Source organism: Tympanuchus pallidicinctus, unplaced genomic scaffold (genome assembly GCF_026119805.1).
Source record: "Tympanuchus pallidicinctus isolate F22 unplaced genomic scaffold, pur_lepc_1.0 scaffold36, whole genome shotgun sequence".
Taxonomy (NCBI): Eukaryota; Metazoa; Chordata; class Aves; order Galliformes; family Phasianidae; genus Tympanuchus; species Tympanuchus pallidicinctus.
The window spans coordinates 1,661,837-1,689,423 of NW_026294754.1; the positions used below are offsets into that span (position 1 = coordinate 1,661,837).

A 27,587-nucleotide genomic window follows, 5' to 3' on the forward strand; every position below is an offset into this window, starting at 1 on the left:
GGAAGTGCGGCCTGGCCGCGTTGCCGTGGCGACCCCACGCGGCCTGCGTATCCATAGCGACGGAGCCGCCATGGGGCAGGATTACTATGCCGTGCTGGAGCTGGACTCCACCGCGACGGACGCCGACATTAAGAAGGCGTGAGGGGGGACAGGGCCGTGTGGGGGGAGGAGGCGGCCAGATTGGGGCCTGGGCTCGGGGCAGCCGGCCGCCTCAATCCCAGCACCGGGCCTGGTGGGGGCTGCAGGCCGCGCTCTGCTCGTCCCCCCGCAGGTACCGCCTGCTGGCCTTGGAGAACCACCCGAAGAAATGCAAGGAGCCGTGGGCGTGGGAGCGGTTCCGGCTGCTGGCAGAAGCCTACGATGTGCTGAGCGACCGTAAGCCGTGGGGGCTGAACTGCATAGAGTGATAGAATGGCCTGGGCTGCAAAGGAGCACAGCGCTCATCCAGCTCCAAGCCCTGCTGTGTGCAGGTCGCCAAGCAGCAGCCCAGGCTGCCCAGAGCCACATCCAGCCTGGCCTTGAATGCCTGCAGGGATGGGGCATCCACAGCCTCCTTGGGCAACCTGTGCCAGTGCCTCACCACCCTCTGCCTCCAAAATTTCCTCCTCACATCCAACCCAAACCTCCCCTGTCTCACTTTAAAACCATTCCCTTGTCCTGTCACCATCCGTCCTTGTAAACGTTCATGCAGTGCAGCAAGCCCAGCTCACATCCAACCCATCCTCACTTTAGGGGCACTATCTACCTCACCTCTGCCCAAGTGAAGCTTGGGGCTGAGGCTTTCCTCCATAACGAGAAGCAGGAGAAAATGATAGAATCACAGAATGGCTGAAGTTAGAGGGGATGTTAAAACCCTCCCATCCCTCTGATGTGGACTGGGTGCCATCACCCTCCCCGCTCCCCCATCCAGCTCAGGCTGCCCAGGGCCCATCCATGGCCTTGTCACCTCCAGGGATGGGCACCCACAGCTCTGAGCAGCAGTGCTGGGGTTTCACCATCCTCTGGGGAAAGCAATTCCTCTTCACGTCTGTTCAGAGGGCGTCTTTTAGTTTAAAGCCATTCCCTTTTGTCCTATCACTATCAAACTGTGTGAAAAGTCCCTCTCCCTCCTATTTATCAGCTCTCTTCAGGCACTGGAAGGCCTCAGTGAGGTCTCCTCACAGCCTTCCCTTCTCCAGGCTGAACATCCTCAGCTCCCTCAGCCTGTCTCCATAGAGAGGTGCTCCATCATCTGAGCATCCCCATGCCCTCCTCTGGACCCACAGCCCCACATCTCTCCTGTGCTGGGGGCCCCAGACCTGAATGCAGTGCTCCAAACGAGGGCAGACAGAGGGAAACAATCCCCTCCCTGCCCACTGCCCCCTCTGTTGGTGCAGCCCTGCTGGCCTTATGGGCTGCGAGTGCACACTGCTGCCTCGTGTCCTGCTTTTCTCCACCAGAACCTCCACATCCTACTCCACAGGGCTGTTCTGAGGGCGTCCTTCTCTCAGTAAAATGGCTGTTCCCAATCCCTCCTTGTCCCCTAGCCGTAAGGAGAGGCATCTACGATAGGTTTGGTGAGGAAGGTCTCAAAGGTGGCATCCCTGTGGAGTCTGGCGGTGAGGATGCTTGGACTGCTGGTTACGTGTTCCACAACAACCCCGACAAAGTCTTCAAGGAGTTCTTTGGAGGACACAACCCCTTTGCAGGTGGGTGGGTGCTCTGCTGCCATCCCTGGGGCAGCCTTTAGGGCTGTGCTCACCACCAGCCTCTGAATTTCATGGTCTGTCTCAGTGCTTCTTCCTAACGGACCTCAAACCCTCCTCAGCCCCACCTCTTGTTTTGGGCTGGGTGCCCCCAGCTCAGGCTGCCCAGGGCCCATCTGTGGCCTCTGGCACCTCCAAGGATGGGGCACCCACAGCTCTGGGCAGAAGTTTTAAGGCCTCACCGCCCCCCGAGTGAAATATTTCCCCGTTCTCTCATCTCCATCTCCTCTCTGCTGGAAGTTTTGTTCTCTCTTTCACTCTGGGACTGGGGTTTGGAGCCCTGCGTCCCCCACGCTGCCCCATGCAGAGTTCTTCACCAAGGATGGCTTGGAGGTGACCCTGCCCTTTGGAGGGCTGCGAGGAAGAGGTGTGATGAAGCAGGACCCCCCGATGGTGTGGGACCTCCACGTCTCCCTTGAAGATCTCTTCTTTGGCTGCACCAAGAAGATGAAGATCTCCCATCGGGTAAGGACAGCGAGCTTGTGCCGGGCAGGGTGAGGACTGCTTCCCCACATCACATCACGTTGCCCAGGGTGCATCCAGCCCAGCCTGGAGCTGTTCTGACAGCAGAGGTTCCCCATCTCTACCCCTGAGCTCATCCACCCTTGCAGGTGATGAACGAAGACGGCCAAACCAGCACCATCAAGGACAAGATCCTGATCATCGACGTGCAGCCGGGCTGGAAGCAAGGCACCAGGGTCACGTTTGAGAAGGAAGGAGACCAGGTAACCACCGTGACCTGAAGTTCTTGGCTGGATTTCCTCAGGCACAGCTGTGTTTTCTTTGCAGGTTTTCCTGTTTCTGCCGTGTCCCGGCGGTGGGAGCTCAGGGTTGTTGTTCTGCCACTGCTCCTGTGTGGACACGTGGCTGTGCTGTGCCCTTAGTGCTGACCCAGGGAAGTGACAGATTCCTCCGGAGTGCGGCCGCGCTGCTGTGCTCAGAATCGGAAAGAAAGGAGCCCCTTCTGCCTTTGGGGTCAACATAACAGAAGGGGGTGCTGTTCTGTCTGCCCTCACGTTTGCAGAACTCGCTCTGGTTTCCTTTGGCTTAACTTTGCTAAAACACACTGTTGGCTTTTTTGCCCTAAGTGAAGGAAATGCTCTTTTCTCACAAGCCGTCAACAAAGGCGCAGCTTTTGGTGTCCCCTCTCAGAAAGGTGTATCCAACCATTCCCAGATCCTTTTTTTCCCCCCTTTTTAGGGCCCCAACGTCATTCCAGCCGACATCACCTTTGTTATCCAAGAGAAACCTCACCCGAGGTTTAAAAGAACCAAGGACGACCTCATTTACGTGGCCAATATCCCCCTGGGAAAGGTGAGGAGCAAAGGGAGGGGATCCCAGCTGCCGTTTGCCTTCAGCCAGCAGCAGCAAAACGTGCAGAGGAGGGAGGAACGGTGCTGGGTTCGAGGCCTCGGCCCCTTTGGTGTCTGGGAGTCCTCCTTGGCTGCCCCACTGCTCTCATGGTTAAGGATGGGGGTCCCTGCGTGGCCACAGCTGCAGCTCGGGGTCCTGCCCTGTGTCTGCAGGCACTGATTGGCTGCACGGTGGATGTGAGGACGCTGGACGGGCGGCTGCTGAACGTCCCCATCAATGACATCGTGCAGTGAGCAGAGGGCTCAGCTCAGGGCGGGAGGTGGTGCAGAGCTGCAGGGGAATGGGGGCTGTGGGAGGAAGCCCTGCAGGCTGCCGGCTGCTCTGCTTGGGTTCTTGGATTGCTCCAAGAGCTTTGGGAGCAGGCTGGGGGATCCCGACCTGCAGGCAGAGTCCCACTGCTCACCCTCAGGGTGCTTGGAGAGGCAAAAATGGGGAGGTGGGAGCTGGATGGAGCGGCGCTGCCTCCGGGTTGAGGAATGTGAGGGCAAGGGGAGGAAAGGGCACGGTGGGCTGGCGTTGGGTGGGAGCAAATCTGCCTTCAGAAACCTCATATGTGCACGCAGGGCACTGTGTGGGGCCGTGGTGGCAGGAGATGCTCTGTGCACCTCAGTGGGGCCCCATCTCCCCCCTCAGGAGCACATCTCAACCATCCTTCTCAGCCCTCTCTCGCTTTGCAGCCCCACGTACTGCAAAGTGGTGCCTGGGGAGGGGATGCCTCTGCTCAAGGACCCGCGGCGTAGGGGTGACCTCCTCATCCACTTCAATGTCTGCTTCCCCAAACGCCTCACGCCCGACAAGAAGCTGCTCCTGAGGAATGCGCTGCTGTCCTAGGAGCTGTCAGCCTTCTGCTGTCCTGGTGAGGCTGCCAGCACTGTGAGTGAGGTTTAAAACAGGGGATTTCCCCCGGTTCCAGGACCCCATCCATCCACAGAACGCTGCTGGGGCTGCTCCCACCTCCCCAGCTCTGCTCCCCTCGTGTTACAGTGCACTGATTGCTGCCCTCCTCCTCCCTTCCTTCTGCACTGCAGCGTTCCCCAGGTTTGGGCTGCTCCCATCTGGCAAGACCAGAATCACTGAGGACACCACGAGGATTGTAACCCAACTGCACCTCCGGACCATGGGAAAAACCCACCCCTGTAATAAAAATAAGGTGATGGAGCCCTGAGTCCTGCTGAGACAAACCCCATAGGGGTGATTTATTTGCAGCATCAGTGAGGAATACCCGGATTCACCACATCCCCCATCCCACACAGCTCCTTCCCACCTCTCTGTCCCACTGCTGCCGGAAAGCACCGCTGTTCCCAACTGGAAAACCTCAACACCTTCTTCCTTCCTCTCCCCTCTCCGCTGTGGACCTTCCCTTCCCTTCTTCCATCCTTCCCTTCTCTCCATTCTCCTTCTGCTGGTCCCTTTGGTCCCTCTCATCCCACAGGGTTGGGGACCTTTGCTGTCTCCCTTCCCCTCTGCTTCAGCAATTAATATAATTGACTGCTGCATCTCATCAACGCAGACGAGTGGGGCTGGGGGCGATCAGGGGGGTGCAGACCGGGCCAGCATCACCACACGCTGCAGCTGCTCATAGGAGATGAACATCACCACGTTCCAGGAGCCGAGGCGCAGGAAGGAGGGGACGAACCTGCGGTGAGGACAGCAGCGGCGCAGGGGACGTCAGCCATCCCAGCTTTGTGCCACGGTGGCAGAATGAGGCCGGCGAGCAGAGCGCAGCCCATGGCGTCCCACCACTCACCCCTTGTAGAGGCCAGCGATGCCGTCCTGCAGCAGCAGGGCCAGCAGGCAGCTTGGCACATTCCGGTACTGCCCAGGGCTGGCGTTCATGTACCGCGTCTTCACCACGTCCACCGGTGACGCCACCACCGTGGCGCAGAATCCGGCCCCAAAAGCAGCCACGAAGTGACAGGGGATGTTGTCTGCGGGGCAGAATGGAGGTGAGGGCTTCTGGGGGGGGCTGGGGCGGCACGTGGGGCTGCGCCTTCGCTCCCGTCCTCACCTGCCATCAGCTGCGCCCGCAGCAGCGCGTCCTTGATGAGGTCGTAGGTGACGAGCTCACCGCAGTTAATGATGGCATTGCGGGCGATGTTGGGCAGCGTCCCTGTGGGGAGGGGGGTGGTGTTGGCATGGGGTGCCCCAGTGCCACTGTCCCTGTCCCCATCCCTGTCCCCATCCCTTGTCCCCATTCAGAGCTGAGAGATGGGGTTCATAGAATCATTTTGAGGGAATTGGGATTGCTTAGCTTGGAAAAAGCTCTGGGGAGACCTGATGGTGGCCTTCAGTGCTTGAAGGGAGCGGATGAACAGGAGGGGGAACGGCTGTGTGTGAGGGTGGGTGGTGACAGGACAAGGGGAATGGCTTGAAAGTGAGACAGGGGAGGTTTGGGTTGGATGTGAGGAGGAAGTTTTGGAGGCAGAGGGTGCTGAGGCACTGGCACAGGTTGCCCAAGGAGGCTGTGGATGCCCCATCCCTGCAGGCATTCAAGGCCAGGCTGGATGTGGCTCTGGGCAGCCTGGGCTGCTGCTTGGCGACCTGCACACAGCAGGGCTTGGAGCTGGATGAGCGCTGTGCTCCTCTGCAACCCAGGCCATGCTGTCATTCTATGATTAAGGTTGGAAAAGCCCTCCAAGATCCCCAAGTCCAACCCCAACCCAGCCCCACCATACCCACTGACCATGTCCCTACAGTTCTCATGGAAATTCTTCACCTCTAAGGAGAGCCCTGGCGCTGATGCCCAGAGCTGTGGGTGCCCCTCTGCATGCTCAAAGCCATGGATGGAGCTACGGACCCAGGGCTGTGGGAGGTGTCCCTGCCCATGGAGCGGCCGGTGCTTGGGGGGGGCTTTGAGATTTCTTCCCACCCAAACTTCTCTGATGCTGAATCCTGTTCCCATCCCATGTTATTCCTCTCTTCTATTTCATTCCATGCCATGCCGTCTCACGTGCCTTCCTCATCACTATCTCCTTTTCCATTCCATTTCCACCTCCCACGCCCACCCCACCCCCACCCCACCCCACCCCACGCCCACCCCATCCCACCCCCTACCCCATCCCCCTCCCATCTCCATCCATCCGCCATCCCATCCCATCCCATCCCATCCCATCCCGATCCCATCCCATCCCAGTCCCATCCCATCCCACCCCACCCCACCCCATCCCACCCCACCCCATCCCCTCCCATCCCATCCCACCCCATCCCATCCCATCCCATCCCATCCCATCCCATCCCATCCCATCCCATCCCATCCCATCCCATCCCCTACCTCTCCACAGCCCACGCACTCCCTCCTCCCTGGCGATGGTCCTGTAGGCATCCACCGTGCCGCTGTACCGACGGTTGCTCTCTGGCAGTGCCCCGAGAGCCTGGAACCTCACCTTGACCACGTCGGTGGGTTGGGCGCATGTCACCGCCACGGCCCCCGTGGTGCAGCCCGCCAGCAGCCGCACCAGCAGCCCTGTGCCTTGGGGAAAGCACGTGTTGGGACCCCATCCTGTGCCACAAGCAGGGAGGGGGGTGACTCTGGGGTTTGGGGGTGCATTTTGGGGAGGGCTGCGCAGCTAGGGCTGGGTTCTGCACGCTTTGGGTGTGTTGGTTGCCACTGAGGTAGTTGGTCTCTGCTTGGATGAGTTGGTCCCCCATTGGGGTGGGTTGGTCCCTCTTTGGAATGGGTTATCCCTGCTGGGATGAGCTGGTCCCCTATTGGGGAAGGTTGGGGGTGGGTTATCCCTACTGGGATGAGTTGGTCCCCTACTGGGGTAGGTTGGTGCCCAATGGGGTGGGTTGGTCCTCTACCAGGCTGGGTTATCCCTACTGGGATGAATTGGTCCTTCATTGTGGCGGGTCGGTCCCGCATTGGGATGGGTTGATCCCTACTGGGATGAGTTGGTCCCCACTGGGGTAGGTTGGTTCCCATTGAGACGGTTGGTTGCCCATCGGGGTGGGTTGGTCCCCCATTGAGGTGGTTGGTCCCTCGTTGGGGTGGCTTGGGTTGGTGTCTATTGGGGCCGTTGCACACCAGGTTGGGATGCGCAACAGGGGTGAGGTCCCAGCCCCCACTGCACTCACTCTCAGCCCCTTTTGGGGTGTAGAGCTGCTTCACAGAGTCGTAGAGCCCGATGCGGATGGAGGCGAAGCTCATCTGCCGCTGCAGCCCGGCCACCAGCCCGCTGTAGAGGCTGCGGGGTCCCTCGGTCCTCACCATGGTGCTCAGCGTGCCCAGCACACCCCGGTACTCCACCGTGTTGGTGCTGCGTGGGATCCTCACCTCGCCCTGGATCTGTGGGGTGCCCACACGTCACCTCACCCTCTGTGTCCCCGCTCGGTGGCATCGCCGCCGTGGCTCCCGGCACCGTGGGAGCTCCATCTGCCCACGGGGTTCTGAGGGCTTTTACCTGCAGCCGCACTTTGGCGGTGTCCAGGGGGAAGGTGCAGAGGTCGGCGATGCAGGCGGCCGTCCCGGCGCTGAAGAACTTCACGGCGGCCGTGGGGGGAACCTCGGGGGGCTTCAGGCCCACCATGACGGCTGGCAGGGAACCAAAGGTTTGGCAGTGGGACGCCGCGTCCTGCGGGGCTCCTGGCTCACAGTTGGAGACGGCGGTTTGCTGCCACGGCTCTGGTTGGCTTCACACAAGTACAGAATCAAATCCTGCTCTGTTTCTCTGCATCCTTAGGGAAACCGAGGTCCGGAGCAGCCTGGTGCAGCTCGCTGAGTCCTGGTGTCCCACAGCGCCTTACTGTGGGCTCCGTGTCCCCGTCCCACTCCTTCCACCCATGTGCAGCCCCGAGCGCCAGCTCTCTGCCCCCAATTTATAGCTCCCGGAGGACGTTCCAGGCGCTGCGGGGATCGGGTGACAGCACAGCCCCGTCCCCCACTTGGCATTTGAGCTGCTGAGAGCGGGGCCGCCTGGCAGCTCCAAGGGGTGACGGCATTTCAGTCCCTGCGCCAAAGCTTTGGGGGAGCAGCACTGGAAAATACAATCTGGTCTGATTGGGAGCCTGGGGACACAGACCCTCTGTCCCCAGCACGAGGCTGTCATTAATCCCACGCAGCTGCCAGGTTTGTTTACCACACAGGGATTTCCTGCAGCGCAGCCGCCGCCGTGCGTCCCCTGCGCTCACATGGAGGAACCCTGAGTTCACATCCACAGGGTGCAGGCAACAAAACCACCGCCCCATTTGGCAGACAGCGATGCACAAAGGCTGCGGGGATGGGAAGCAGCTCCAGGATGGGGTGAGAACTCAACAAAAGCCCTTTTTCTGCTTTCTTAAAACTCACAGCCACGGAACCCCCAGGGCGGCTCCATCCCCACCTTTGGGGACACCAGCAGGACCCCCTCACCCCGCTCTGCTCCACCTGCGCTGCTTGGAGGCATTCGATCCCGTGGATGCAGCTGGCAGTGCAGGCACACAAAGCCAGAAATGGGCATCACTTTATTGAAACACAAACAGCTCTGCCACAGCAGCGCGGACACAACTTGCAGCACGGGGATCCGGCGTAGAAATGTACAGAAATAATTTACAATATAATTTATAATATAAAAGTTCAGTATTTCTATGCAAACCCTTTTGTACACTCGCTGTGTGGCATCCTTGGTCTGGATGTACAGTGATTCTTAAAGGCCACGAGGAGGGGAGGGAGCTCCTCTCCCACCCCCTTGCACGGGCGGTGATGCAGCAGCTCTGTGCTGTCTCTCAGGATGGCAATTTGTTCATGTTCTCCATCCTTTGGGTCAAGGAGATGCCCCAAAATTGGATGTTTGACCAAAGTTGTTGTATAAACAGGAGACAAATTGCATAAGAACGGATCTCAGTGGGTGGAGAACTGAAGAACAAGTCAGTCAATGGATTGGGAAGCAGGGAGCTGAGCGTCACCTGGGATCTCCACCTGCAGCTGCCCTTGGTAGGCCACCACGCTTCTGCTCCCTCCAAGTAAACCCCAATTAGGCCAATTAAGGGCCAGAGGGCGAGCCCTGCTGCTCCCACCTCCTCTCCCTGAGGACACGGTGCTTGTGACGTGCCAGGAATCAGCTGTGCCATGAGATCTCCATCCACGCTCTCATCCATGCTATTCCTTCTCGCAGAGCCGAGCAGAGAAGATCCTGGCGATCCTCATGGCTTCCTCCTCCGAGAGCTCAGCTGGGACCAGGGCCGGCCTCTGCTGCGGCCGTCGGTATGGGATGGCCCCCAGTGCAGCCCTGTGGCTGCCCTGCAGAGAGGAAAACCAACATCTCAACGTTCCAAGAGATGCTGCAGCCAAACTGAGCCCCAGCACCAGGCACAGGTCCAAAACCTTTCATTTCTATGCATTTGCCTGCAGCCAGGCTGGGCTTCAGCGGCCCTCAGAAGTGCTGTGCTGGGCAGGCAAAGAACCCAGGAACACTTTGCCATTTTCTTATGAAGGAAAGCAGAGCAGTGTGCTCATAACACTCAGCTTCTACACAGAGGCAACCCTTCTGCTCCTTCTGAGATAAATGGGAAGAGAGAGAAGCCTGGATCTCACAGCTGTATTCATCATGCTTACACAGCCTGAGTACCATCAGGAACCAACTGAACAACAACTCATCGCTTCCTTTATTAGAAGGCAGCAGCCCCAGGCCAGGCAGCACCAGCCCTGCTATGGCACGGCCACGTTGCCAGGGGCAGCCAGCAGCTCCAGGAAGCCCCCTGCAGCCGGCACAGCCATGTCACAAGAGCACCACGCTGGGGGGGCTGTGTTCCAGAGCCAGCTTGGTGTCACAGCAGCCCGGAATGCTGAGCACAAGGGCAGTGCCAGCCCCAGAGCGCCGCCCAGGACCCAGGGAGCCAGGGCTGTGGCGGGCAGGAGCAGCCCATGGCGATGGATGGGGCCGCTCCTCCTCTGCCTCACAGCCACACACGGGGACAGGGACACAGCAGGACGGCGAGACGCTCCTGTGCTCACCCCCACCACAGATAAGTCGCTCCCAAACTGCAGCCCGCCTCGCTCCTGCGGGACCCTGCCAGCTCCCCATGCTTTCCCTTGCCCTGCCCCAATGTTGGGGGCTGCTGTGCTGAGTCCTGACCCCACTCCAGGTGCTGGCACCGGACCTGCTGACTGCAGTGGCCTTTCCTCACAGCCCTGGGGACAGCAACCCGGTGAGCAGGGCTGTGCAGGGGAGGGCAGCACAGAGAAGAGGGCAGGAGGCTGCTCCTTTCATCCTTCCTTTCCCTCTGCCTTGCAGATGGACAGCCCCCCCAAAAATGGCACCAGATGATTAAAAGAGTCCCAGCTCAGCCCTCCAAACTGGTGTCCTACAAAAAAGATAAGTCAGCTCCAAACTGGAGCCCGCTGTGCTCCTACAGGATCAGGGAAGCTCCCAAAATTCCCCCTGCCCTCACCCCAACATTTGGTGCTGCTGTGCTGAGTCCTGACCCCACTCCAGGTGCTGGCACCGGACCTGCAGACCGCAGTGCCTGTGTCAACGTGGCATTGGTGACCCAAATGGCCAAGGAAACCATTTTCAGAGCAGCAACCCGGTGAGCAGGGCTGTGCAGGGGAGGGCAGCACAGGGCAGCAGGGCAGGAGGCTGCTCCTTTCTGCCTTCCCTCTCCTCTGCCTTGCAGAAAGACTTCTGCACACACACACAGCCAAAGCACCGCAGCCTCTGCCCAACAACCCGTGTCTGCACCTGGCCAAGGCACTGACCAAAGCACGAAGAAAGCACCTGCCCTGTTCTGCACTGCTCTGCGCTCCTGCAGGCAGCCTGAGGATCCACCCTGCATGGACAGGGGCAGCTTCCCAGCACATCCCAGCTACGGACCCCAGCACGGACCCACACACACAGGGATGCTCTCGAGGACAAAGGCAGCTGCTCTGTGCTCACCTCGTCTTGGTTTGAAGCTGAGCAGAGCATCTAAACCATTAAAATAACCTTCAGAACAGACTGCTTGTCTCATTAAGCTCGTCTACTGCTTCCACCTCGTGACATCTTTCTTGGGAACCTTTTGGGGTTTCCTTATCATGCTCATCTCCTTCTATTGATGTATTGTGATTCCATTCTCATAGAATCATAGAATCATAGAATCACCGAGGTTGGAAAAGACCTAAACGATCACCCAGTCCAACCATTCACCTATTCCCAACAGCACCTACTAAACCATGTCCCTCAACACAACATCCAGCCTTGCCTTGAACACCCCCAGGCTCGGTGACTCCACCACCTCCCTGGGCATCCATTGCACTGCCTGACCACCCTTTCTGACAAGTAACACTTCCTCATGTCCAGCCTGAATCTCCCCTGCCGTAGCTTGAAGCCATTCCCTCTGCTCCTATCACTGATGACACGAGAGCAGAGGCCGACCCCCAGCTCCCTGCAGCCTCCCTTCAGGAAGTTATAGAGAGCAGTGAGGCCTCCCCTGAGCTCCTCTTCTCACCCTGAACATTCCCAGCTCCTTCAGCCTCTCCTCATCAGCCCTGTGTTCCAGACCCCTCACCAGCTTTGTTGCCCTCCTCTGAACACGTTCCAGGGCCTCAATGTCTTTCTTGCAGTGAGGGGCCCAAAACTGGACACAGCACTCGAGGTGCGGCCTCACCAGTGCTGAATACAGGGGAACAATCACCTCTCTGCTCCTGCTGGCAGCACTGTTTCTGATGCAAGCCAGGATGCCATTGGCCTTCTTAGCTACCTGGGCACACTGTGGGCTCACTTTCAGCCGAGCATCAATCAATACCCCCAGGTCCATTTCCTCTATGCAGTCCTCCAGCCACACCGCCCCAAGCCTGCAGCGTCGCCTGGGGTTGTTGTGGCCGAAGTGCAGGACCCTGCATTTGGCCTTGTTGAAACTCATCCTATTGGCTTCAGCCCAGCTCTCCAGCCTGTCCAGATCCCTCTGTAGGGCCTCGCTACCCCCAGGCAGATCCACACTTCCAGCCAATTTGGTGTCATCTGCGAATTTACTGAGGGTGCACTCGATGCCCTCATCGAGATCATCAATAAAGATATTGAAGAGTTCTCGTTTGTGACCACCTTCTAGATTTCTCCCCATTTTTATTCTTCAACATTCACTGACAGGCCTTTATAAGACAAAGTGTATCGTAAGCTGAACGAGACCCAGGGAAACCTCACTGCGGCCTTCCAGTACTTGAAAGAAGCAGATAAATGGGAGGGGGAACGGCTGTGTGTGAGGGTGGGTGGTGACAGGACAAGGGGAATGGCTTGAAAGTGAGACAGGGGAGGTTTGGGTTGGATGTGAGGAGGAAGTTTTGGAGGCAGAGGGTGGTGAGGCACTGGCACAGGTTGCCCAAGGAGGCTGTGGATGCCCCATCCCTGCAGGCATTCAAGGCCAGGCTGGATGTGGCTCTGGGCAGCCTGGGCTGCTGCTTGGCGACCTGCACACAGCAGGGCTTGGAGCTGGATGAGCGCTGTGCTCCTGTGCAACCCAGGCCGTTCTGTCACTCTATGATTCTAACGATGGAGCAGGTTGCTGGTTTGGGAGAACCACCATTACCACCATCACCCCAAGCTCACCACCTCACACTGACTGAGTGCACAGACCTGCCTGCATACCATCTGCTGGACCACTCACCCCCATCACACCTTTCCCTGTGCAGTGCTCCTGCAGGGCTTCAAGAACCAGTGTGACAGCCCTTCTCCCAGGCTGACTCCCGCACAGCCTTTCTGCATGGAAACATTCCTGCACAGCTTTACTGACTTGAGGCAGAGCTGGGCTACGCTGAGCATGCTCAGGGAACACCATCCTCAGCAGTGACCCTGCAGAGCTAATTAATAAGGCAGCAGCTGGCAGCCTGTGCTTAAGCTTCGTTTGAGGACTTACTGAGGAAGGCAAGGCAGCGCTGCTTATCTACTCCGACCTCGTGTGCCAGTGCAGCCTTACAGCCACGGCTGTGAATCTTTCTGTGAGGTCATGTTTTGGATTGCACACATCAACATCTTCATCACGCTGTTCCCCCTCTGAAATCCCACCAGCTGCTAAGCAACGATCCCATCCTCAGACTTGCACAGAAAGCTTCGTGTGCTGCCGTGTGTGACAAATGCTCAGCCACTGTACTGAGCATGCCTCAAGACAAGGCAGACTCCTTCAGGAGACTCACGAGAGGTGAGGAAGGAAAAGAGTAAATCACAGAATGGCTTGGGATGGAAGGGACCTCAAGGATCACGAAGCTCCAACCCCCCACCAATGCAGGGCCACCAACCTCCCCATTTCATAGCAGCCCAGGCTGCCCAGGGCCCCATCCAACCTGGCCTTGAACACCTCCAGGGATGGACGGGGCATCACAGCCTGGCTGGGCAACCTGGGCCACTGTCTCACCACCCTCACAGGAAAGAATTTCCTCCCAATCCCTACTCTAAACCTACCCTCCTCCAGTTGGAAGTCATTTCTCCTCATCCTGCCTCCACCTGCCCACATAAAAAGTCCCTGCCCAGCTTTTCTGTAGGTCCCCTTCAGGTCCTGGAAGGCCGCCATAAGGTCCGCCAGCAGCCTGCTCCATTCCTGCACTCCACTCATGACAGCCATCCCACCACAGCTCAGTGATGCCAGTGACATCACAGCCCTGTAGGCACACACACACCTGACACACTTGTGGCTCCTTCCCCATGCTCTGTGCATTCGTCTGCAGGCATTTGAGTTGGGCTCCCACGCAGGCACATTTCCCTACTGCACTTCTCTTATCCTGCACCTTTGCTGCTCTCTTACTGCCCTGGCAGCCAGCTCAGGCCCACACCATCCATTCCCATCACCAGCCTCAAAGCGGGATGCACTGAGGATCCCCTCCCTGGCTGCTTGCAATCCAAGCCCCCCGATCACACGGCAAAGCTGGATGCCAAAGATGGCCTTCCTCTTCTCACACACCGCGCAGTGACGCTCATGCTGCCACGGCCAAAGCACCATCAGACACTCAGCGATGAACAAGGCATCATTTATGAGACGGACGGCGCAAGGCAGCAGCCCCAGGCCAGGCAGCACCAGCCCTGCTATGGCACGGCCACTTTGCCAGGGGCAGCCAGCAGCTCCAGGAAGCCCCCTGCAGCCGGCACAGCCATGTCACAAGAGCACCACGCTGGGGGGGCTGTGTTCCAGAGCCAGCTTGGTGTCACAGCAGCCCGGAATGCTGAGCACAAGGGCAGTGCCAGCCCCAGAGCGCCGCCCAGGACCCAGGGAGCCAGGGCTGTGGCGGGCAGGAGCAGCCCATGGCGATGGATGGGGCCGCTCCTCCTCTGCCTCACAGCCACACACGGGGACAGGGACACAGCAGGACGGCGAGACGCTCCTGTGCTCACCCCCACCACAGATAAGTCGCTCCCAAACTGCAGCCCGCCTCGCTCCTGCGGGACCCTGCCAGCTCCCCATGCTTTCCCTTGCCCTGCCCCAATGTTGGGGGCTGCTGTGCTGAGTCCTGACGCCACTCCAGGTGCTGGCACCGGACCTGCTGACTGCAGTGGCCTTTCCTCACAGCCCTGGGGACAGCAACCCGGTGAGCAGGGCTGTGCAGGGGAGGGCAGCACAGGGCAGCAGGGCAGGAGGCTGCTCCTCTTGTACTTCCCCTCTGCCTTGCAGATGGACAGCCCAACACAACTGACACCACATGACCAAAAGCGATGGAGCTCAGCCCTCCAAATTGCTGTTCACATCCGACAAAAAAGCTAAGTCAGCCCCAAACTCGAGTCTGTTGTGTTCCTAAAGGACCATGGAAGCAGCCCAAGGACCCCTTGCTCTACCTCAATGTTTGGTGCTGCTTTGCTCAGCCCTGTTCCCTGTGCAGGGGCTGGCACCACAGTTGCTGATTGCAGTGACCCTTTCCACAGATACCTGGGGACACAGGCAGCCCCATGGCCATGGAAATGGCTGGCAGAGCAGCAACCCGGTGAGCAGGGCTGTGCAGGGGAGGGCAGCACAGGGCAGCAGGGCAGAAGGCTGCTGGCTTCTTCCTTCCTCCTCCTCTGCCTTGCAGAAGGGCATCCGCTCCAAGATGGAACCAGAGGAGGACATGCGCCTGTCCTCAGCTCTCCATCTGCTCTCCGTGCCTCCAATACAGCCCTGGGGACACAGGCAGCCCCACACGGCCATGGAAATGGCTGGCAGAGCAGCAACCCGGTGAGCAGGGCTGTGCAGGGGGAGCAGCACAGGGCAGCAGGGCAGGAGGCTGCTCCTTTCTGCCTTCCCTCTCCTCTGCCTTGCAGAAAGACTTCTGCACACACACACAGCCAAAGCACCCCAGCCTCTGCCCAACAACCCGTGTCTGCACCTGGCCAAGGCACCGACCGAAGCACGAAGAAAGCACCTGCCCTGTTCTGCACTGCTCTGCGCTCCTGCAGGCAGCCTGAGGATCCACCCTGCATGGACAGGGGCAGCTTCCCAGCACATCCCAGCTACGGACCCCAGCACGGACCCACACACACAGGGATGCTCTCGAGGACAAAGGCAGCTGCTCTGTGCTCACCTCGTCTTGGTTTGAAGCTGAGCAGAGCATCTAAACCATTAAAATCACCTTCAGAACAGACTGCTTGTCTCATTAAGGTCGTCTACTGCTTCCACCTCGTGACATCTTTCTCGGGAACCTTTTGGGGCTTTCCTTATCATGCTCATCTCCTTTTATTGATGTTTCGTCATTCCATTCTCTTCTCGTTTGTGACCACCTTCTAGATTTCTCCCCATTTTTATTCTTCAACATTCACTGACAGGCCTTTATAAGACAAAGTGTATCGTAAGCTGAACGAGACCCAGGGAAACCTCACTGCGGCCTTCCAGTACTTGAAAGAAGCAGATAAATGGGAGGGGGAACGGCTGTGTGTGAGGGTGGGTGGTGACAGGACAAGGGGAATGGCTTGAAAGTGAGACAGGGGAGGTTTGGGTTGGATGTGAGGAGGAAGTTTTGGAGGCAGAGGGTGGTGAGGCACTGGCACAGGTTGCCCAAGGAGGCTGTGGATGCCCCATCCCTGCAGGCATTCAAGGCCAGGCTGGATGTGGCTCTGGGCAGCCTGGGCTGCTGCTTGGCGACCTGCACACAGCAGGGCTTGGAGCTGGATGAGCGCTGTGCTCCTTTGCAACCCAGGCCGTTCTGTCACTCTATGATTCTAACGATGGAGCAGGTTGCTGGTTTGGGAGAACCACCATTACCACCATCACCCCAAGCTCACCACCTCACACTGACCAAGTGCAGAGACCTGCCTGCATACCATCTGCTGGACCACTCACCCCCATCACACCTTTCCCTGTGCAGTGCTCCTGCAGGGCTTCAAGAACCAGTGTGACAGCCCTTCTCCCAGGCTGACTCCCGCACAGCCTTTCTGCATGGAAACATTCCTGCACAGCTTTACTGACTTGAGGCAGAGCTGGGCTACGCTGAGCATGCTCAGGGAACACCATCCTCAGCAGTGACCCTGCAGAGCTAATTAATAAGGCAGCAGCTGGCAGCCTGTGCTTAAGCTTCGTTCGAGGACTTACTGAGGAAGGCAAGGCAGCGCTGCTTATCTACCCCGACCTCGTGTGCCAGTGCAGCCTTACAGCCACGGCTGTGAATCTTTCTGTGAGGTCATGTTTTGGATTGCACACATCAACATCTTCATCACGCTGTTCCCCCTCTGAAATCCCACCAGCTGCTAAGCAACGATCCCATCCTCAGACTTGCACAGAAAGCTTCGTGTGCTGCCGTGTGTGACAAATGCTCAGCCACTGTACTGAGCATGCCTCAAGACAAGGCAGACTCCTTCAGGAGACTCACGAGAGGTGAGGAAGGAAAAGAGTAAATCACAGAATGGCTTGGGATGGAAGGGAGCTCAAGGATCACAAAGCTCCAACCCCCCACCAATGCAGGGCCACCAACCTCCCCATTTCATAGCAGCCCAGGCTGCCCAGGGCCCCATCCAGCCTGGCCTTGAACACCTCCAGGGATGGACGGGGCATCACAGCCTGGCTGGGCAACCTGGGCCACTGTCTCACCACCCTCACAGGAAAGCATTTCCTCCCAATCCCTACTCTAAACCTACCCTCCTCCAGTTGGAAGTCATTTCTCCTCATCCTGCCTCCTCCTGCCCAGATCAAAAGTCCCTCCCCAGCTTTTCTGTAGGTCCCCTTCAGGTCCTGGAAGGCCGCCATAAGGTCCGCCAGCAGCCTGCTCCATTCCTGCACTCCACTCATGACAGCCATCCCACCACAGCTCAGTGATGCCAGTGACATCACAGCCCTGTAGGCACACACACACCTGACACACTTGTGGCTCCTTCCCCATGCTCTGTGCATTCGTCTGCAGGCATTTGAGTTGGGCTCCCACGCAGGCACGTTTCCCTACTGCACTTCTCTTATCCTGCACCTTTGCTGCTCTCTTACTGCCCTGGCAGCCAGCTCAGGCCCACAGCATCCATTCCCATCACCAGCCTCAAAGCGGGATGCACTGAGGATCCCCTCCCTGGCTGCTTGCAATCCAAGCCCCCCGATCACACGGCAAAGCTGGATGCCAAAGATGGCCTTCCTCTTCTCACACACCGCGCAGTGACGCTCATGCTGCCACGGCCAAAGCACCATCAGACACTCAGCGATGAACAAGGCATCATTTATGAGACGGACGGCGCAAGGCAGCAGCCCCAGGCCAGGCAGCACCAGCCCTGCTATGGCACGGCCACGTTGCCAGGGGCAGCCAGCAGCTCCAGGAAGCCCCCTGCAGCCGGCACAGCCATGTCACAAGAGCACCACGCTGAGGGGGCTGTGTTCCAGAGCCAGCTTGGTGTCACAGCAGCCCGGAATGCTGAGCACAAGGGCAGTGCCAGCCCCAGAGCGCCGCCCAGGACCCAGGGAGCCAGGGCTGTGGCGGGCAGGAGCAGCCCATGGCGATGGATGGGGCCGCTCCTCCTCTGCCTCACAGCCACACACGGGGACAGGGACACAGCAGGACGGCGAGACGCTCCTGTGCTCACCCCCACCACAGATAAGTCGCTCCCCAACTGCAGCCCGCCTCGCTCCTGCGGGACCCTGCCAGCTCCCCATGCTTTCCCTTGCCCTGCCCCGGTGTCGGGGGCTGCTGTGCTGAGTCCTGACCCCACTCCAGGTGCTGGCACCGGACCTGCTGACTGCAGTGGCCTTTCCTCACAGCCCTGGGGACAGCAACCCGGTGAGCAGGGCTGTGCAGGGGAGGGCAGCACAGGGCAGCAGGGCAGCAGGCTGCTCCTTTCATCCTTCCTTTCCCTCTGCCTTGCAGATGGACAGCCCCCCCAAAAATGGCACCAGATGATTAAAAGAGTCTCAGCTCAGCCCTCCAAATGGGTGTCCTACAAAAAAGATAAGTCAGCTCCAAACTGGAGCCCGCTGTGCTCCTGTAGCTCCAAGGAAGCTCCCAAAAATCCCCCTGCCCTCACCCCAACTTTTGGTGCTGCTTTGCTGAGTCCTGACCCCACTCCAGGTGCTGGCACCGGACCTGGAGACCGCAGTGCCTGTGTCGACGTGGCATTGGTGACCCAAATGGCCAAGGAAACCATTTTCAGAGCAGCAACCCGGTGAGCAGGGCTGTGCAGGGGAGGGCAGCACAGGGCAGCAGGGCAGGAGGCTGCTCCTCTTGTATTTCCCCTCTGCCTTGCAGAAGGACAGCCCAACACAACTGACACCACATGACCAAAAGCGATGGAGCTCAGCCCTCCAAATTGCTGTTCACATCCGACAAAAAAGCTAAGTCAGCCCCAGACTCGAGTCTGTTGTGTTCCTAAAGGACCATGGAAGCAGCCCAAGGACCCCTTGCTCTACCTCAATGTTTGGTGCTGCTTTGCTCAGCCCTGTTCCCTGTGCAGGGGCTGGCACCACAGTTGCTGATTGCAGTGACCCTTTCCACAGATACCTGGGGACACAGGCAGCCCCATGGCCATGGAAATGGCTGGCAGAGCAGCAACCCGGTGAGCAGGGCTGTGCAGGGGAGGGCAGCACAGGGCAGAAGGGCAGGAGGCTGCTGGCTTCTTCCTTCCTCCTCCTCTGCCTTGCAGATGGACAGCCCCCCCAAAAATGGCACCAGATGACCCAAAATTCAGCAGCTCAGCCCTCCAAAACGGGTGTCCAACAAAAAAGATAAGTCAGCTCCAAACTGGAGCCTGTCGTGCTGCTACAGGATTAGGGAAGCTCCCAAAAATCCCCCTGCCCTCACCCCAACATTTGGTGCTGCTTTGCTGAGTCCTGGCCCCACTCCAGGTGCTGGCACCGGACCTGCAGACCGCAGTGCCTGCGTCAACATGGCATTGGTGACCCAAATGGCCAAGGAAACCATTTTCAGAGCAGCAACCCGGTGAGCAGGGCTGTGCAGGGGAGGGCAGCACAGGGCAGCAGGGCAGCAGGCTGCTCCTTTCTGCCTTCTTTCCCCTCTGCCTTGCAGAAGGGCATCCACTCCAAGATGGAACCACAGGAGGACACGCGCCTGTCCTCAGCTCTCCGTCTGCTCTCCGTGCCTCCAATACAGCCCTGGGGACACAGGCAGCCCCACACGGCCATGGAAATGGCTGGCAGAGCAGCAACTCGGTGAGCAGGGCTGTGCAGGGGGAGCAGCACAGGGCAGCAGGGCAGGAGGCTGCTCCTTTCTGCCTTCCCTCTCCTCTGCCTTGCAGAAAGACTTCTGCACACACACACAGCCAAAGCACCGCAGCCTCTGCCCAACAACCCGTGTCTGCACCTGGCCAAGGCACCGACCGAAGCACGAAGAAAGCACCTGCCCTGTTCTGCACTGCTCTGCGCTCCTGCAGGCAGCCTGAGGATCCACCCTGCATGGACAGGGGCAGCTTCCCAGCACATCCCAGCTACGGACCCCAGCACGGACCCACACACACAGGGATGCTCTCGAGGACAAAGGCAGCTGCTCTGTGCTCACCTCGTCTTGGTTTGAAGCTGAGCAGAGCATCTAAACCATTAAAATCACCTTCAGAACAGACTGCTTGTCTCATTAAGCTCGTCTACTGCTTCCACCTCGTGACATCTTTCTCGGGAACCTTCTGGGGCTTTCCTTATCATGCTCATCTCCTTCTATTGATGTATTGTGATTCCATTCTCTTCTCGTTTGTGACCACCTTCTAGATTTCTCCCCATTTTTATTCTTCAACATTCACTGACAGGCCTTTATAAGACAAAGTGTATCGTAAGCTGAACGAGACCCAGGGAAACCTCACTGCGGCCTTCCAGTACTTGAAAGAAGCAGATAAATGGGAGGGGGAACGGCTGTGTGTGAGGGTGGGTGGTGACAGGACAAGGGGAATGGCTTGAAAGTGAGACAGGGGAGGTTTGGGTTGGATGTGAGGAGGAAGTTTTGGAGGCAGAGGGTGGTGAGGCACTGGCACAGGTTGCCCAAGGAGGCTGTGGATGCCCCATCCCTGCAGGCATTCAAGGCCAGGCTGGATGTGGCTCTGGGCAGCCTGGGCTGCTGCTTGGCGACCTGCACACAGCAGGGCTTGGAGCTGGATGAGCGCTGTGCTCCTTTGCAACCCAGGCCATTCTGTCACTCTATGATTCTAACGATGGAGCAGGTTGCTGGTTTGGGAGAACCACCATTACCACCATCACCCCAAGCTCACCACCTCACACTGACTGAGTGCACAGACCTGCCTGCATACCATCTGCTGGACCACTCACCCCCATCACACCTTTCCCTGTGCAGTGCTCCTGCAGGGCTTCAATAACCAGTGTGACAGCCCTTCTCCCAGGCTGACTCCCGCACAGCCTTTCTGCATGGAAACATTCCTGCACAGCTTTACTGACTTGAGGCAGAGCTGGGCTACGCTGAGCATGCTCAGGGAACACCATCCTCAGCAGTGACCCTGCAGAGCTAATTAATAAGGCAGCAGCTGGCAGCCTGTGCTTAAGCTTCGTTCGAGGACTTACTGAGGAAGGCAAGGCAGCGCTGCTTATCTACCCCGACCTCGTGTGCCAGTGCAGCCTTACAGCCACGGCTGTGAATCTTTCTGTGAGGTCATGTTTTGGATTGCACACATCAACATCTTCATCACGCTGTTCCCCCTCTGAAATCCCACCAGCTGCTAAGCAACGATCCCATCCTCAGACTTGCACAGAAAGCTTCGTGTGCTGCCGTGTGTGACAAATGCTCAGCCACTGTACTGAGCATGCCTCAAGACAAGGCAGACTCCTTCAGGAGACTCACGAGAGGTGAGGAAGGAAAAGAGTAAATCACAGAATGGCTTGGGATGGAAGGGACCTCAAGGATCACAAAGCTCCAACCCCCCACCAATGCAGGGCCACCAACCTCCCCATTTCATAGCAGCCCAGGCTGCCCAGGGCCCCATCCAGCCTGGCCTTGAACACCTCCAGGGATGGACGGGGCATCACAGCCTGGCTGGGCAACCTGGGCCACTGTCTCACCACCCTCACAGGAAAGCATTTCCTCCCAATCCCTACTCTAAACCTACCCTCCTCCAGTTGGAAGTCATTTCTCCTCATCCTGCCTCCTCCTGCCCAGATCAAAAGTCCCTGCCCAGCTTTTCTGTAGGTCCCCTTCAGGTCCTGGAAGGCCGCCATAAGGTCCGCCAGCAGCCTGCTCCATTCCTGCACTCCACTCATGACAGCCATCCCACCACAGCTCAGTGATGCCAGTGACATCACAGCCCTGTAGGCACACACACACCTGACACACTTGTGGCTCCTTCCCCATGCTCTGTGCATTCGTCTGCAGGCATTTGAGTTGGGCTCCCACGCAGGCACATTTCCCTACTGCACTTCTCTTATCCTGCACCTTTGCTGCTCTCTTACTGCCCTGGCAGCCAGCTCAGGCCCACACCATCCATTCCCATCACCAGCCTCAAAGCGGGATGCACTGAGGATCCCCTCCCTGGCTGCTTGCAATCCAAGCCCCCCGATCACACGGCAAAGCTGGATGCCAAAGATGGCCTTCCTCTTCTCACACACCGCGCAGTGACGCTCATGCTGCCACGGCCAAAGCACCATCAGACACTCAGCGATGAACAACGCATCATTTATGAGACGGACGGCGCAAGGCAGCAGCCCCAGGCCAGGCAGCACCAGCCCTGCTATGGCACGGCCACGTTGCCAGGGGCAGCCAGCAGCTCCAGGAAGCCCCCTGCAGCCGGCACAGCCATGTCACAAGAGCACCACGCTGGGGGGGCTGTGTTCCAGAGCCAGCTTGGTGTCACAGCAGCCCGGAATGCTGAGCACAAGGGCAGTGCCAGCCCCAGAGCGCCGCCCAGGACCCAGGGAGCCAGGGCTGTGGCGGGCAGGAGCAGCCCATGGCGATGGATGGGGCCGCTCCTCCTCTGCCTCACAGCCACACACGGGGACAGGGACACAGCAGGACGGCGAGACGCTCCTGTGCTCACCCCCACCACAGATAAGTCGCTCCCCAACTGCAGCCCGCCTCGCTCCTGCGGGACCCTGCCAGCTCCCCATGCTTTCCCTTGCCCTGCCCCGATGTTGGGGGCTGCTGTGCTGAGTCCTGACCCCACTCCAGGTGCTGGCACCGGACCTGCTGACTGCAGTGGCCTTTCCTCACAGCCCTGGGGACAGCAACCCGGTGAGCAGGGCTGTGCAGGGGAGGGCAGCACAGGGCAGCAGGGCAGGAGGCTGCTCCTCTTGTACTTCCCCTCTGCCTTGCAGATGGACAGCCCCCCCAAAAATGGCACCAGATGATTAAAAGAGTCTCAGCTCAGCCCTCCAAATGGGTGTCCTACAAAAAAGATAAGTCAGCTCCAAACTGGAGCCCGCTGTGCTCCTAAAGGACCATGGAAGCAGCCCAAGGACCCCTTGCTCTACCTCAATGTTTGGTGCTGCTTTGCTGAGTCCTGACCCCACTCCAGGTGCTGGCACCGGACCTGGAGACCGCAGTGCCTGTGTCGACGTGGCATTGGTGACCCAAATGGCCATGGAAATGGCTGGCAGAGCAGCAACCCGGTGAGCAGGGCTGTGCAGGGGAGGGCAGCACAGGGCAGAAGGGCAGGAGGCTGCTGGCTTCTTCCTTCCTCCTCCTCTGCCTTGCAGATGGACAGCCCCCCCAAAAATGGCACCAGATGACCCAAAGTTCAGCAGCTCAGCCCTCCAAAACGGGTGTCCAACAAAAAAGATAAGTCAGCTCCAAACTGGAGCCTGTCGTGCTGCTACAGGATCAGGGAAGCTCCCAAAAATCCCCCTGTCCTCACCCCAACATTTGGTGCTGCTTTGCTGAGTCCTGGCCCCACTCCAGGTGCTGGCACCGGACCTGCAGACCGCAGTGCCAGTGTCAACGTGGCATTGGTGACCCAAATGGCCAAGGAAACCATTTTCAGAGCAGCAACCCGGTGAGCAGGGCTGTGCAGGGGAGGGCAGCACAGGGCAGCAGGGCAGCAGGCTGCTCCTTTCTGCCTTCTTTCCCCTCTGCCTTGCAGAAGGGCATCCGCTCCAAGATGGAACCACAGGAGGACACGCGCCTGTCCTCAGCTCTCCATCTGCTCTCCGTGCCTCCAATACAGCCCTGGGGACACAGGCAGCCCCACACGGCCATGGAAATGGCTGGCAGAGCAGCAACCCGGTGAGCAGGGCTGTGCAGGGGGAGCAGCACAGGGCAGCAGGGCAGGAGGCTGCTCCTTTCTGCCTTCCCTCTCCTCTGCCTTGCAGAAAGACTTCTGCACACACACACAACCAAAGCACCGCAGCCTCTGCCCAACAACCCGTGTCTGCACCTGGCCAAGGCACCGACCGAAGCACGAAGAAAGCACCTGCCCTGTTCTGCACTGCTCTGCGCTCCTGCAGGCAGCCTGAGGATCCACCCTGCATGGACAGGGGCAGCTTCCCAGCACATCCCAGCTACGGACCCCAGCACGGACCCACACACACAGGGATGCTCTCGAGGACAAAGGCAGCTGCTCTGTGCTCACCTCGTCTTGGTTTGAAGCTGAGCAGAGCATCTAAACCATTAAAATCACCTTCAGAACAGACTGCTTGTCTCATTAAGCTCGTCTACTGCTTCCACCTCGTGACATCTTTCTCGGGAACCTTCTGGGGCTTTCCTTATCATGCTCATCTCCTTCTATTGATGTTTCGTCATTCCATTCTCTTCTCGTTTGTGACCACCTTCTAGATTTCTCCCCAGTTTTATTCTTCAACATTCACTGACAGGCCTTTATAAGACAAAGTGTATCGTAAGCTGAACGAGACCCAGGGAAACCTCACTGTGGCCTTCCAGTACTTGATAGAAGCAGATAAATGGGAGGGGGAACGGCTGTGTGTGAGGGTGGGTGGTGACAGGACAAGGGGAATGGCTTGAAAGTGAGACAGGGGAGGTTTGGGTTGGATGTGAGGAGGAAGTTTTGGAGGCAGAGGGTGGTGAGGCACTGGCACAGGTTGCCCAAGGAGGCTGTGGATGCCCCATCCCTGCAGGCATTCAAGGCCAGGCTGGATGTGGCTCTGGGCAGCCTGGGCGGCTGGTTGGGGACCTGCACACAGCAGGGCTTGGAGCTGGATGAGCATTGAGCTCCTTTGCAACCCAGGCCGTTCTGTCACTCTATGATTCTAACGATGGAGCAGGTTGCTGGTTTGGGAGAACCACCATTACCACCATCACCCCAAGCTCACCACCTCCCACTGACTGAGTGCACAGACCTGCCTGCATACCATCTGCTGGACCACTCACCCCCATCACACCTTTCCCTGTTAAGTGCTCCTGCAGGGCTTCAATAAGCAGTGTGACAGCCCTTCTCCCAGGCTGACTCCCGCACAGCCTTTCTGCATGGAAACATTCCTGCACAGCTTTACTGACTTGAGGCAGAGCTGGGCTACGCTGAGCATGCTCAGGGAACACGATCCTCAGCAGTGACCCTGCAGAGCTAATTAATAAGGCAGCAGCTGGTAGCCTGTGCTTAAGCTTCGTTCCTAGAGGGTGAGGACTTAGTGAGGAAGGCAAGGCAGCGCTGCTTATCTACCCCGACCTCGTGTGCCAGTGCAGCCTTACAGCCACGGCTGTGAATCTTTCTGTGAGGTCATGTTTTGGATTGCACACATCAACATCTTCATCACGCTGTTCCCCCTCTGAAATCCCACCAGCTGCTAAGCAACGATCCCATCCTCAGACTTGCACAGAAAGCTTCGTGTGCTGCCATGTGTGACAAATGCTCAGCCACTGTACTGAGCATGCCTCAAGACAAGGCAGACTCCTTCAGGAGACTCACGAGAGGTGAGGAAGGAAAAGAGTAAATCACAGAATGGCTTGGGATGGAAGGGACCTCAAGGATCACAAAGCTCCAACCCGCCACCAATGCAGGGCCACCAACCTTCCCATTTCATAGCAGCCCAGGCTGCCCAGGGCCCCATCCAGCCTGGCCTTGAACACCTCCAGGGATGGACGGGGCATCACAGCCTGGCTGGGCAACCTGGGCCACTGTCTCACCACCCTCACAGGAAAGCATTTCCTCCCAATCCCTACTCTAAACCTACCCTCCTCCAGTTGGAAGTCATTTCTCCTCATCCTGCCTCCTCCTGCCCAGATCAAAAGTCCCTCCCCAGCTTTTCTGTAGGTCCCCTTCAGGTCCTGGAAGGCCGCCATAAGGTCCGCCAGCAGCCTGCTCCATTCCTGCACTCCACTCATGACAGCCATCCCACCACAGCTCAGTGATGCCAGTGACATCACAGCCCTGTAGGCACACACACACCTGACACACTTGTGGCTCCTTCCCCATGCTCTGTGCATTCGTCTGCAGGCATTTGAGTTGGGCTCCCACGCAGGCACATTTCCCTACTGCACTTCTCTTATCCTGCACCTTTGCTGCTCTCTTACTGCCCTGGCAGCCAGCTCAGGCCCACACCATCCATTCCCATCACCAGCCTCAAAGCGGGATGCACTGAGGATCCCCTCCCTGGCTGCTTGCAATCCAAGCCCCCCGATCACACGGCAAAGCTGGATGCCAAAGATGGCCTTCCTCTTCTCACACACTGCGCAGTGACGCTCATGCTGCCACGGCCAAAGCACCATCAGACACTCAGCGATGAACAACGCATCATTTATGAGACGGACGGCGCAAGGCAGCAGCCCCAGGCCAGGCAGCACCAGCCCTGCTATGGCACGGCCACGTTGCCAGGGGCAGCCAGCAGCTCCAGGAAGCCCCCTGCAGCCGGCACAGCCATGTCACAAGAGCACCACGCTGGGGGGGCTGTGTTCCAGAGCCAGCTTGGTGTCACAGCAGCCCGGAATGCTGAGCACAAGGGCAGTGCCAGCCCCAGAGCGCCGCCCAGGACCCAGGGAGCCAGGGCTGTGGCGGGCAGGAGCAGCCCATGGCGATGGATGGGGCCGCTCCTCCTCTGCCTCACAGCCACACACGGGGACAGGGACACAGCAGGACGGCGAGACGCTCCTGTGCTCACCCCCACCACAGATAAGTCGCTCCCCAACTGCAGCCCGCCTCGCTCCTGCGGGACCCTGCCAGCTCCCCATGCTTTCCCTTGCCCTGCCCCAATGCTGGGGGCTGCTGTGCTGAGTCCTGACCCCACTCCAGGTGCTGGCACCGGACCTGCTGACTGCAGTGGCCTTTCCTCACAGCCCTGGGGACAGCAACCCGGTGAGCAGGGCTGTGCAGGGGAGGGCAGCACAGGGCAGCAGGGCAGGAGGCTGCTCCTTTCTGCCTTCCTTTCCCTCTGCCTTGCAGATGGACAGCCCCCCCAAAAATGGCACCAGATGATTAAAAGAGTCTCAGCTCAGCCCTCCAAATGGGTGTCCTACAAAAAAGATAAGTCAGCTCCAAACTGGAGCCCGCTGTGCTCCTGTAGCTCCAAGGAAGCTCCCAAAAATCCCCCTGCCCTCACCCCAACATTTGGTGCTGCTTTGCTGAGTCCTGACCCCACTCCAGGTGCTGGCACCGGACCTGCAGACCGCAGTGCCTGCGTCAACGTGGCATTGGTGACCCAAATGGCCAAGGAAACCATTTTCAGAGCAGCATCCCGGTGAGCAGGGCTGTGCAGGGGAGGGCAGCACAGGGCAGAAGGGCAGGAGGCTGCTGGCTTCTTCCTTCCTCCCTTCCGCCTTGCAGATGGACAGCCCCCCCAAAAAATGGCACCAGATGACCCAAAGTTCAGCAGCTCAGCCCTCCAAAATGGGTGTCCTTCAGGAAAGATAAGTCAGCTCCAAACTGGAGCCTGTCGTGTTCCTACAGGATCAGGGAAGCTCCCAAAAATCTCCCTGCCCTCACCCCAACTTTTGGTGCTGCTTTGCTGAGTCCTGACCCCACTCCAGGTGCTGGCACCGGACCTGCAGACCGCAGTGCCTGTGTCAACATGGCATTGGTGACCCAAATGGCCAAGGAAACCATTTTCAGAGCAGCAACCCGGTGAGCAGGGCTGTGCAGGGGAGGGCAGCACAGGGCAGCAGGGCAGGAGGCTGCTCCTTTCTGCCTTCTTTCCCCTCTGCCTTGCAGAAGGGCATCCGCTCCAAGATGGAACCAGAGGAGGACACGCGCCTGTCCTCAGCTCTCCATCTGCTCTCCGTGCCTCCAATACAGCCCTGGGGACACGGGCAGCCCCATGGCCATGGAAATG

The 27,587-nt window shown here is 58.7% G+C and overlaps 3 protein-coding genes and 1 long non-coding RNA gene across 10 annotated transcripts in view; 1 reads left to right on the plus strand and 3 right to left on the minus strand.

Annotated features, from left to right (window-relative positions):
* The first annotated feature begins 13 nt into the window (after positions 1-13).
* On the plus strand, positions 14-4,836 carry DNAJB13 (DnaJ heat shock protein family (Hsp40) member B13). Of its 6 annotated transcripts, none has more exons than XM_052699351.1 (10): positions 14-138; positions 272-375; positions 1,527-1,688; positions 2,053-2,210; positions 2,357-2,470; positions 2,946-3,059; positions 3,272-3,348; positions 3,753-3,992; positions 4,148-4,269; positions 4,726-4,830. In XM_052699351.1, the coding sequence occupies exons 1-8, from the start codon at positions 71-73 to the stop codon at positions 3,928-3,930; spliced, it is 975 nt and encodes a 324-aa protein (XP_052555311.1). In that variant the 5' UTR covers positions 14-70; the 3' UTR covers positions 3,931-3,992; positions 4,148-4,269; positions 4,726-4,830. The 6 variants fall into 6 exon arrangements, with proteins under 6 accessions (XP_052555311.1, XP_052555312.1, XP_052555308.1 ...); XM_052699352.1 differs by having other exon boundaries at positions 15-138; positions 3,797-3,992; positions 4,726-4,827; XM_052699348.1 differs by lacking the exons at positions 14-138; positions 272-375 and having other exon boundaries at positions 886-1,688; positions 3,753-3,975; positions 4,726-4,836.
* On the minus strand, positions 4,286-7,962 carry LOC128088623 (mitochondrial uncoupling protein 3-like). Of its 2 annotated transcripts, XM_052699356.1 has the most exons (7): positions 7,863-7,907; positions 7,520-7,748; positions 7,194-7,404; positions 6,391-6,588; positions 5,128-5,229; positions 4,867-5,047; positions 4,286-4,755 (listed from the first exon to the last, which is right to left on the minus strand). In XM_052699356.1, exons 1-7 carry the CDS (start codon positions 7,898-7,900, stop codon positions 4,650-4,652), a joined length of 1,065 nt encoding a protein of 354 aa, XP_052555316.1. In that variant the 5' UTR covers positions 7,901-7,907; the 3' UTR covers positions 4,286-4,649. The 2 variants fall into 2 exon arrangements, with proteins under 2 accessions (XP_052555316.1, XP_052555317.1); XM_052699357.1 differs by having other exon boundaries at positions 7,520-7,962.
* A 1,062-nt stretch (positions 7,963-9,024) lies between these two features.
* Positions 9,025-27,587, minus strand: part of C2CD3 (C2 domain containing 3 centriole elongation regulator) — a 68,431-nt gene continuing 49,868 nt past the window's right edge. Inside the window, exon 33 of the mRNA XM_052699260.1 lies at positions 9,025-9,333. Coding sequence (XP_052555220.1) covers positions 9,193-9,333 — 141 coding nt within the window. The 3' untranslated portion in view covers positions 9,025-9,192. The remainder of the gene's footprint in view (positions 9,334-27,587) is intronic.
* On the minus strand, positions 10,737-24,643 carry LOC128088676 (uncharacterized). Its single transcript, XR_008210343.1, has 3 exons — positions 24,232-24,643; positions 15,642-15,836; positions 10,737-11,064 (listed from the first exon to the last, which is right to left on the minus strand). It is a non-coding gene; the product is annotated as an uncharacterized LOC128088676 (long non-coding RNA).